This window comes from Eptesicus fuscus, chromosome 3, assembly GCF_027574615.1.
Source record: "Eptesicus fuscus isolate TK198812 chromosome 3, DD_ASM_mEF_20220401, whole genome shotgun sequence".
NCBI classification, from domain to species: domain Eukaryota; kingdom Metazoa; phylum Chordata; class Mammalia; order Chiroptera; family Vespertilionidae; genus Eptesicus; species Eptesicus fuscus.
Genome location: NC_072475.1, coordinates 2,415,001 through 2,424,720, shown reverse-complemented (window position 1 = coordinate 2,424,720; position 9,720 = coordinate 2,415,001). Strand labels below are relative to the sequence as shown.

The following is a 9,720-nucleotide window of genomic DNA, read 5'->3' as shown; positions in this document are numbered from 1 at the left end:
CATGTGTCCTTCAGCACCCCACACAGCACCCAGCTCCCGCCTTTATAAATATGCAAATGAGAGCTGCGCGGGGCAGTCTCCTGGGGAACAGCGGGAGTGTGAGCCGTTTGCAGGAACTCCAGGACCAGGGGGGCCGGGGGGGGGGGCAGCTGCTCCCTCCTGCTGAGCTGTGCCGCCTGGCGCCCGCGGTGCCAGCCCCTCCCGCGCCCTGAAGGACGCTCCTCACATCCCCTTGCTGGGCACCAGGATGGGGAGGCTCCAGGGGTGAAGGCCTTCCCACCGAAGGGGCACGGGTGTTAGGGATGAAGGGGCATGGGTGTTAGGGACGAAGGGACACGGGTGTTAGGGACAAAGGGACACGGGTGTTAGGGACGAAGGACACGGGTGTTAGGGACGAAGGGACACGGGTGTTAGGGATGAAGGGACACGGGTGTTAGGGATGAAGGGACACGGGTGTTAGGGACGAAGGGGCACGGGTGTGAGGGACGAAGGGGCACGGGCGTTAGGGACGAAGGGACACGGGTGTTAGGGACGAAGGGACACGGGTGTTAGGGATGAAGGGACACGAGTGTTAGGGACGCAGGGACATGGGTTTTAGGGACGAAGGGACACGGGTGTTAGGGACGAAGGGACACGGGTGTTAGGGACAAAGGGACACGGGTGTTAGGGACGAAGGACACGGGTGTTAGGGACGAAGGGACACGGGTGTTAGGGACGTGTTCCAACACCGCCCATTCCTTTCTTCCCCTCGCTCTCGGGGAAGCCCCTCCCACAGATGACAAAGGACAGGCTGGGATTTAGACGGTGCGGCCGCCTCAGGAGCTGGAGGCGTCTGTCCTCCTCGGAGGGCCGGTCTCAGCGCCAGGCAGAGGAGGCCATCGGGGCCAGGAGAGGTCGCCGGGAGGGCGGGCGGCGGGCGCCCGAGTGGACACGTATTCGCGAGGCGCCGCCCCTTCCTCTATGGCCTCGATGGCCCGCGGGACAGCCCGGTCTGGACAGCCATGAGGTCAGCTGCCAGGACCCCCGGGCTGCATTCCTGCCTTCGGTACCAGGAGACGCGACGCCCTCCACGTGGACGCTCCCGGTCGCTAAGGAAGGAGCATGCGGACGCTCTCGTTGAGCGGTGCCTCCCTAACTCACACAAAAGCCACACGCGTCAGCACCTGGACGGCAGCCTCAGTGCCGTCCTTTCCACACGTGGGAAGGGAAGGAACCAATCCCCGGCGTTCCCACCCACACCCCACGCAGGGCGCCAGCTTCTGGCGTGAGAGCCCCGCGGCCCGGCCAGCAGCGGGATGTCTGAGAGCGGACTGAGGGGAGGCGTGAGAAGGAACGTTCCTGTCCCTGAAACAACGGCACGGCGCATCTTCTCATTCGTTCCCGGGAGGCGGGGGAGGGGGACAACAGAGGAGGGAGTCCAAAGTCACGGAAAGAATGTGCGTCTCCACCTGTTTCTTTTTTTAAAAAAATATTTTTATTGATTTCAGAGAGAGAGGGAGAGAGAGAGAGAAACACCAGTGATGAGAGAATTATTGATCGGCCTCCTGCACGCCCCCCACTGGAGATCAAGCCTGCAACCCCGGCATGTGCCCTGACCGGAATCGAATCGTGACCTCCTGGTTCACAGGTCAGCGCTCAGCCACCGCCGGGCTCCATTCACTTCTTAGTAACGATGGCCTTGGTGTCCAGTCAGCGCAGGGACCTGTCCTCACCCCTCGCCGGGGGCCGAGCCTGCCCTGGCCTCTCAGCGCCCGCTTACTGCGTGGCACTTCGGGTTCCTGCGTTCCGGGGCGCCCTCCCCTCCCCGTTTTGTCTGGGCGCGGGAAGAGGCTTAGGGCGAGCCAGATGGGAAGGGTGAGGACACAGCAGGGACCCGCCCGGCAACAGGCTGGCCCGGAGCTGTTTTTCCCAAACGGGTGCCGCTCGCCTCGGTTCCCCTGCAGAGCGTCTGGCGTCTGGCGGGGCTTAGAGCTCTCAGCTCCGCCATGTCCTTCGCGCTGCACACGTCACCTAACCCCTTCCAGCCTTCCCACATCCTCTTATCTTATTTTTAAATACATTTTATTATTTATAAGATTTCAGAGAGGCAGGGAGACAGAGCGATAGAAACATCAGTGATGAGGGAGAATCGTGGACCAGCGGCCTCCTGCACGCCCCACCCTGGGGATGGAGCCCGCGACCCAGGCCTGTGCCCTGACCGGGAATCGAACCGTGGTCTCCTGGTTCATAGGTTGATGCTCAACCACGGAGCCACGCCGGCTGTGCCACATTCTGCTATTTTAAAATACCCACTGTGTTGAGGTAGAATTCACCTACGATAAAACCCACCCTTCAAAGTACAATCACTGGTTCTCACGGTTTTCGTGGCGTTGTACAAGCATCACCCTCCGATTTCAGAGCATTTTCTTGGCTCCCGAAAGAAGCCCTGTATCCTTAGAGGCCATCCCGCCCCCTCTCCCAGCCCCTGGCCACACCCACCCGCTTCCCATCGCTATGGATTTGCCTTTTCTGGGCATTTCATGGGAATGGAACCACGTGTAGCCTTTTGTGACCGGCTTCTGGAACGTAGCACGTTTTCAAGATTCCTCCAGGTCCTGACATGCCTCTGAGGGGTGACTCGTCGTCCCGTGCACGGCCGTGCACCTGGCGCACCCCTTCATCGGCGGGTGAACTCGGGGCTGTTTCCACTCCTGAGCCATTAGCAGGACGACGCCATGCACTTTCACTAGAGTGTGGTCACCTGTTCTCCGTTCTCGCGGGTCCCCACCCGGGAGCGGAACTGCGGGCCCTGAGGCGGCTTCGTGGTGACCTGCTGGAGACACTGCCCGGCGTTTTCCCAGCCAGGCAGGGGGGTCCCAGCGGCTCCAGGTCCTCACAGCACTTTCTAGGTCAGGAGCCATCTCTGCCTACACGTCACCCCCCCCCCCCCCCATGCATGTAAGCCTCTAGGGGCCACAGGCTGCTGGCCTGAGGTGTCACTGTAGCAGCTGAAGCCCAGGGCACGTCTGGCCGTCCTGGGATGGACGTCCCATTACCATCAGCTCCAGCCCAGCCGCGGGGAGGCCTCCTTGGGGAGAAGACGCAGGTCGGGGTGCACATCTTCCAGAAAACCGACAGACACACGGACGGCGCTGCCCGCGGGGGCCCTCCCGAGTCTTAGCCTTCCTGCCCTCATTCTCCAGGCGAGGACACACATGCTCTGGCCTCCTGGCCCAGGAGTGACGGCAGAGCTGGGATTCTGCAGGTTTTCTCTGCCCCACGCTGTCCTGGGGGGGGGGGGGGGGGGGGGGGAATAGTGTGTTTCTTGGGGGGAGAGTCGGGGACCTGTGCTTCCCCCATCCGTTCCCGAGGGCACGGCAGACATTTCAGTTCTTCTCTGTCCTACAGTGGCCAGTCAAAGCCTCACGGATCACCTAAACTGTGAACAGTGACGTCATGGCTGACGCTGACGTGTAACAGTAAGGCGCTGACGTCATGGTCCCGCTCGCTCCTCATTGGCTGCTCCCTGTAGTAACGCAGCTAAGCATCCAACCGCGGGCCCGGCCACGGGCCTCAGCCCGGACCGGGTCACACCTGGGTCTCCAACGGTTGGTCCACGTGCCTTAACGTCACCGCTGGGGGCCCCGCCGCCTGCCCCGCCGCCAGCCCGGGCCCAGGACGCTGCCTGGCGCTGCGCGGCCGCCACCCACGGTCCAGAATGGGACTGGCCCCACAGGTCTCTGCCCTTAACCAACATGTCCGCCGGGGCTTCAGGCTGCAGCGGGCACGTGGGTCACGTAAGGAGAAGATCGCTCTCTGATTGGTGGACTCTCCTGGGAGGGCGGGACACGAGAGCCCAGCGGGTCCGGCCTTAAAGGGCCCGCCGCCGAATCCGCCGGAGTTCTGTCCCCGAGGCCTGGCGGGTGGGGCTCGCGCGGAGGCCGCGTCTCCCGACCCGGGTGGACGCCCCGCTGGGCCGTGGTCGGGAGCGGGTTCGCCGAGGCCGGCGGCGGGGAGCGCCGGTGCCGGGATGGAGGACGGCGTGGCCGGGCCCCCGCTCGGGGAGGCGGCCGAGGCGCGAGCGCGGCCGGGGGTGACGCTGCGGCCCTTCGCGCCCTTCGCGGGGGCGGCCGGCGTGGGCGAGGGCGGCGGCGACTGGAGCTTCATCGACTGCGAGATGGAGGAGGTGGACCTGCGCGGCCTGCCCTGCGCCGCCATCGCCTGCCACCTGGACCCGCGCGTGTTCGCGGACGGCCTGTGCCGGGTGAGCGCGCCGTCGGAGGGCGGACGCCTGTGGCGGGAGGAGGCGGGCAGGACGCGGCCGGCGGGGCCGGGGCGGGGACCCCGGGGGCGCGGCGACCCCTTGGGCGCCCTGCCCGGCTCCCGGGGCCGCCGGGGCGGGTCGCGCTCCCCGAGGGCCGGGTCCCGGCACCCGCCGGCCGGCGCACAGTCCGCCCGGGGGTTCCCAGCGCCGCCCCTGCCCCGCGGCCGGGGAGGAACTAGCACCCGGTGGCCGGAGCTGGGGAGCTGGGCGCCCCGCACCTGCTGCTGGAGGAGGGCTCGTGGGGCCTCCCGGACTGACTCACCCGTCCCATCCGCCTGGTGGAGGGAGGACCGGCCGAGTTTGGGTGAGCGGCGAGGAGAGCGCCTTGCTCATCGCCCTGGGCGGTCGGCCAGTTTGGGTGGATGGCGCGGGAAAGGGGCTCCCTCTAGGCCTGTGGGACATGGACTTGGGAATCTTGCTGCTGGAGGAGGCACATGCCGCCGCCCGCGGGAACACTCGGTACATGGACCCCCGCCCCCTCCACCTCCCCAGGTTAGAGACACCTGGGACGGGGAGGGGGCAGGTGTGAGTCACCAGTGTGGGAGGAGGAGTTATTTCAAACCTGCAGTTGGCACCCGAATAAAATGTGGGCAGGGGGGTGGGGTGAAGCCTGTCGTCCAGCGAGATGCCCAGGCGGAGGGCGGCTCCAGACCTAGTGCTTCCCCCCTGGCTCCGGGCTGCACGCTGTGCACTGCACACACTGCACACTATACACACTGCACACTGCACATACCATACACACTGCATACTATACACACTGCATACTATACACACTGCACACTGCACATACCATACACACTGCATACCATACACACTGCACACTATACACACTGCACACTGCACATACCATACACACTGCATACCATACACACTGCATACACTGAATACTACACACACTGCTCACACTGAATACTACACACACTGCTCACACTACACACTGCATATACCATACACACTGCATACCATACACACTGCATACCATACACACTGCACACTATACACACTGCTCACACTACACACGGCACACACTACATACTATACATGCGGTACACACTGCACACTGCACACACTGAATAATATGCACACTGCTCACACTGAATACTATGCACACTGCTCACACTACACACTGCACACAGTAGATACTATACATGTACACGCTGCACACACTGCATGCTGTACAGACTGCACACACTGCATACTCTGCACACTGCACACACTGAATACTATGCATACTGCTCACACTACACACTGTGCACACTGCACACACTGCACACTGCACACGCTAAATACTACACACTGCTCACACTACACACTGCACACACTACATACTATACATGCTGTACACGCTGCACACGCTGCACGCTGTACACACTGCACACTCTGCATACTCTGCACACTGCACACACTGAATACTATGCACACGGTTCACACTACACACTGTACACACTATACATGCTGTACACGCTGCACACACTGCATGCTGTACACGCTGTGCACACTATACATGCTGCACATGCTGTGCACACTGCACACACCGCACTGTAAACTATGCACACTGCACACACTGCATACTATTCACACTGCGCACACTGCACACCCTGCAAATGCTGTACACACCGCACACACTACACACAGTGTTCACTGTAAACACTACACACACTATACACTGCACACCCTATAGACATGGTTGCACACACTGCTGTACATACTGTGCACATTGTACATGCTATACACATTGCACACACACTGTACACACTGCACACACAATACACTGTACCCACTGCTGTACATGCTGCACATGCTGTGCACACTATACACACTGAGCACTCTGTACACACTACACACTACACACGCTGCCGCTGAACTGTGTTGGAGGCTGCTGCCTAGGGGAGTCACTGTGGAGCCGGGAGTGTGTGCTTAAGCCCCATCTATAATAATAAAAGGGTTATATGCTAATTAGACCAGAGGTCTTCTGGACGTCCTTCCTGACCAAGCTGGGTGCCTGCAGGCGAATTTTCGTGCATTGGGCCTCTAGTTTGATTATAATTGACTAGAGCAGGGGTCCTCAAACTTTTTAAACAGGGGGCCAGTTCACTGTCCCTCAGACCGTTGGAGGGCCAGACTATAGTTTAAAAAAAACTATGAACAAATTCCTATGCACACGGCACATATCTTATTTTGAAGTAAAAAAACAAAATGGCAAAAACACCCGCACGTGGCCCACGGGCCGTAGTTTGAGGACGCCTGGACTAGAGGCCTGATGCACGAAATTTGTGCATTCGGGCGGGGGGTCCCTCAGCCCGGCCTGCACCCTCTCGCAGCCGGGAGCCCTCGGGGATGTCGCTGTTGGAAATCCTTTGTGCTGCTGCGGAGGTGGGAGAGGCTCCTGTCCCCACGCTGTGCTCAGCAGCCGTGAGCCTGGCTTCTGTGGGAGCGCACTGACCTCCAGGGGCAACTCCTGTGTTGAGCATCTGCCCCCTGGTGGTCAGTGCGCGTCACAGCAACCAGTCATTGGACTGTTCGGTTGATTTGCATATTGCCCTGGATGCTGAGCACGGAGAGGCAGGAGGGACACCCCGACTTGGCCCTGGATGCTGAGCAGGGAGGGCGGAGGGACCCCCCAACTTGGCCCTGGATGCTGAGCAGGGAGGGCAGGGGGCCTGCTTCCCAGGCAGACTTCACCCCTCCCCGCGCCCTCACTGGTAGGAGGAGGGAAGGGGCTCTGAGCGCCGTGGCCCTTTACGAGGGCGGATCCCAGCATGAGGCTCCTCGCCATGACCCAATCACCCAAAGGGCCGCCTGCCAATACCTTTGGGATCAGGATGTTTGCATGTGGATGGGGAGCCCAAGCATCCAGGCTGTGGCGGAGGGCGTGAAGGGGAGACCGTGTCGGCGTCGGACACGTGTTCATGTCACTCTGACCCTCGTCACAGACGAAAGGAGGAAACTGACCCGAGCGACCAGCTCTCGGGGCCCCCTCAGAGGCCGCCCCTGCCTGATGGTGGGGTCTGGTCTGTAAGAGTTGCTGTTGGCTGGGTCCTCGTTAGCTGAAGTCATTTTACTGAACATGTTCATCGCGTTTGCCTAGGAAACAGCGGGGGCGTCACCAGGACCGATGGACGCGGCCGCTAAGGGGAGGTGTTTGTGATGTGCGAGGGTTCGCTGAGCACGCCCCACGGTGCCCTGGGAACGCTGTTCTGTTCTGTTCGTTTGTTGCTGAGAAGGCAGCCTGAGCAGTGGGCGAGCCAGTGCTGGCACATGCCGTGGGCCCGTGGGCCGTGGCCGTGGTTTGTGGGCCGTGGGCCGTGGCCGTGGTGTGTGGGCCGTGGTGTGGGCTGTGGGCCGCAGACTGTGGGCTGTGGGTTGTGGGCCGTGGGCCGTGGGCTGTAGGCTGTGGGCCGTGGGCCGTGAGCCGTGGGCTGTAGGCTGTGGCCGGGGGCTGTGAGCCGTGGGCTGTGGGCCGTGGGCAGTGGGCCGTGGTCCCAGTGCCCGAGATGAGGGTTGCCCCGCCATCACCTGGCCAGCCAGGAGTGTGAGCTCTCAGCTGCCGTTCCGTGGTTTCCGGCGTGCGTGCGCTCCTGCAGGAACAGGGGTGGATGCTGAGTTCCCTTGTCTGAAGCACGAACGTGCACTTGATCGAGAGCGCGTGGCCCGAAGGCCGAGCCGGACAGTGCTCATCGTGGGAACGTGCTCTCCCAGGGGTGACCCCCCTTGACCCCAGGCCCCCGGCCCTGCCGGCTCCGTGACTCCCTTTAAGCACCAGGAAGGGGGCGATGGGCGGGAAGGAGCTTGAGTGGTGCCCTCAGACTGTGCCAGTCGAGACCCTGGGCGGTCTCAGGGCCTGGGGCCCCAGGACGCACCGGGGGCTGCACCTGGGGGCGGGGGAGACCCTGGTCCAGGCCAGGAGGGTTTGCCTGACCAGAGCCTCGTGCCATGAAAAGATTACCGAGCAATGGGTCGCTGGGGCCACTTGCCCAGGCCTGTGCCGTCTCCTCCCGTCCGCAGTGGGAGTGGGGCTCCTGGCTGGCGCCTCCCCGCCCCCCAGTGGGTTTGGCCCCGCAGCCAGAGGCAGGGTGACGGGGTCGGCCTGAGCCCGCCCGTGGGCAGAGGACACGTGAGGTAAAATCTGCTTCCAGGTGGGGTGCTGCCCTGGGCCTTGTCCCGTCCTCCCCGCCGCCGCCCCTCCGCCCCGTCCTCCCCGCCTGTCCTGGGAGTAATTCCTGATGGGAATGAAAGGCCGGCCGCCCAGCTGGGACGGGTTCTCTCGGGGGGGGGGGGATGTGCTGGGCGCGTCCCATTGCCAGTCCGTCTGCGGCCGCGGGTGGTGAGTGTGGCGTGCGGCTGGAGAGTGGCTGCGGGTCTGGTTCATGTGAAATCCGGGCGTTTTACACCATTTCCCTTTCCGTCCGGTGCCACAGGCTTGTGGTTCCTCAGACTACATGATGCACAAAATTCCCCCTTAAACCAGGAGCGAAAGGTGTTAAACCAGTCTGGTGCGCGGCCGGCGTGGCTCAGGCGTTGAGCATTGACCTAAGAACCCGGAAGTCAGGGTTCGATTCCTGGGCAGGGCACATGCCTGGGTTGCAGGTTCGATCCCCAGTGGGGGCGTGCAGGAGGCAGCCCGTCGATGATTCTTTCTCATCATCAATGTTTCTCTCTCTTTCTCCCTCTCTAAAATCAATTAAAAACATTTTTTAAAAATTATTTTAAAAAACCAGTAAGTCTGGTTTAATTTGTTTGAGGTGTTCAGAATGTTGTATGTTTTTTAAAAACGACATGACGTGTGCTGTAAAGTGTAATTTAGAACTCTGCTGTTCCCTGATTTTAGAATCTCCGCCCCTTTAATAAATCACGTGGTTTGGTGGGTTTTACGTCCAGGAGGTCCTCCGGGTCCCCCTCCCCCCGGCCTCCTGGCCTGGCTCCCTGCTGCTCGCCTGCCTCCGGCCTTTTCCTCGGCAGCAGATCGCCTGCAGCTCCGGCTTCCGGCCCCCAGACCGTGCCCGAGGGCAGGAGGATGGGCTTCTGCGGGGACAGAGGCCCCGTCTGCGTTCCAGTCCCGCTCTCCCCCTCCTTCCTTCCCTCCTTCCTTCCCTCCCCTCCTTCGCCCCCTCCCCTCGTTCACTGAGCACTGTACTGGTCACTGTACTGGTCGGGGCACCGCTGTGGGACCCCAGGGAGTCGGTCCCCACCCCCAAGCCCGGCCTCGGTTACAGAGGACCGTCACCTTTTTAATTACATAAGAAGAAGAAAAGACAAAAAGTGTGAGTGATAAAATGGCAATAAATACCTGCTATCAAGGCCTGAATCTAAAAAACAAAATAAACGAACAGCCGAGCAGACAGACCTGTGGACACAGCACATTGTGACGCTGCCAGAGGGGGGGGGGGGGAGGGCTGGGCAGCGCGGCGGGCAGTTAG

At 61.7% G+C, this 9,720-nt stretch overlaps 1 protein-coding gene across 1 annotated transcript in view; it reads left to right on the top strand.

The window, feature by feature from the left end:
* The first annotated feature begins 3,854 nt into the window (after positions 1-3,854).
* RCAN1 (regulator of calcineurin 1) overlaps positions 3,855-9,720 on the top strand; it is a 47,018-nt gene continuing 41,152 nt past the window's right edge. Inside the window, exon 1 of the mRNA XM_054713514.1 lies at positions 3,855-4,243. Within this exon, the coding sequence (XP_054569489.1) occupies positions 4,010-4,243 (234 nt within the window). The 5' untranslated portion in view covers positions 3,855-4,009. The remainder of the gene's footprint in view (positions 4,244-9,720) is intronic.